This window comes from Galeopterus variegatus, unplaced genomic scaffold, assembly GCF_000696425.1.
Source record: "Galeopterus variegatus unplaced genomic scaffold, G_variegatus-3.0.2 Scaffold8603, whole genome shotgun sequence".
Classification (NCBI taxonomy): Eukaryota; Metazoa; Chordata; class Mammalia; order Dermoptera; family Cynocephalidae; genus Galeopterus; species Galeopterus variegatus.
In genome coordinates this window covers 14,617-15,224 of record NW_007734714.1, presented here as the reverse complement: position 1 = coordinate 15,224, position 608 = coordinate 14,617, and the positions used below count along the sequence as shown (strand labels likewise).

The following is a 608-nucleotide window of genomic DNA, read 5'->3' as shown; positions in this document are numbered from 1 at the left end:
CCCCCCCACCCCCAGAGTAATCTGTAATCTTTCCATCACCTGCCTAAAACATTGGTTAAATCATTATAATTATAATTGTGAATGTAGAAGAGCCTTTATACATTGAAGGTCTTGAATTCAACATGCCTAAGAACTGCAGGTGAGCAAATGTTAAAGAATGTCACAAATAAAGACCTTGTAGCACAAAATCTCTATGACAATTTTGTAAGAGACATCAATGTGAGACTTTATTTTTAAGTCAGTAGATTCAGGGTCTTTTCCAAAGCAAGCATGGATAATTACAGTTTGAGATTTAGAAATCATGTTTTAAGTCTCTTCTCTATGCTACCTAAAAGATTGGGTTATGGAGATTTTGCCAATCCTGTGTCATATATTAACTCCTGTGTACTTATTTTTATAGATACAGGAATTTTCCTGTGGTGGAGACAAGTTGGTCAATGCTGCATGATGAGAGGCCGTACTTATGTAATTTCTTAGGAACTGTTTATGAAAATTCATCCAGACAAGAACTAATGGACATTTTGAAAGAAAATGGGAACGATAAGTTTTGTTGGGTTTCAGTAAGAGAACAGTAAGTTCTGTGTTTACTTGATTCATCCATTTTTTTC

General features: G+C 34.7%; 1 protein-coding gene across 1 annotated transcript in view; it reads left to right on the top strand.

Moving 5' to 3' along the window:
• The window catches only part of TMEM5 (transmembrane protein 5), a 33,680-nt gene that overhangs the window by 18,547 nt on the left and 14,525 nt on the right, over positions 1-608 (top strand). The window contains exon 4 of the mRNA XM_008593008.1: positions 401-571. Coding sequence (XP_008591230.1) covers positions 401-571 — 171 coding nt within the window. The remainder of the gene's footprint in view (positions 1-400; positions 572-608) is intronic.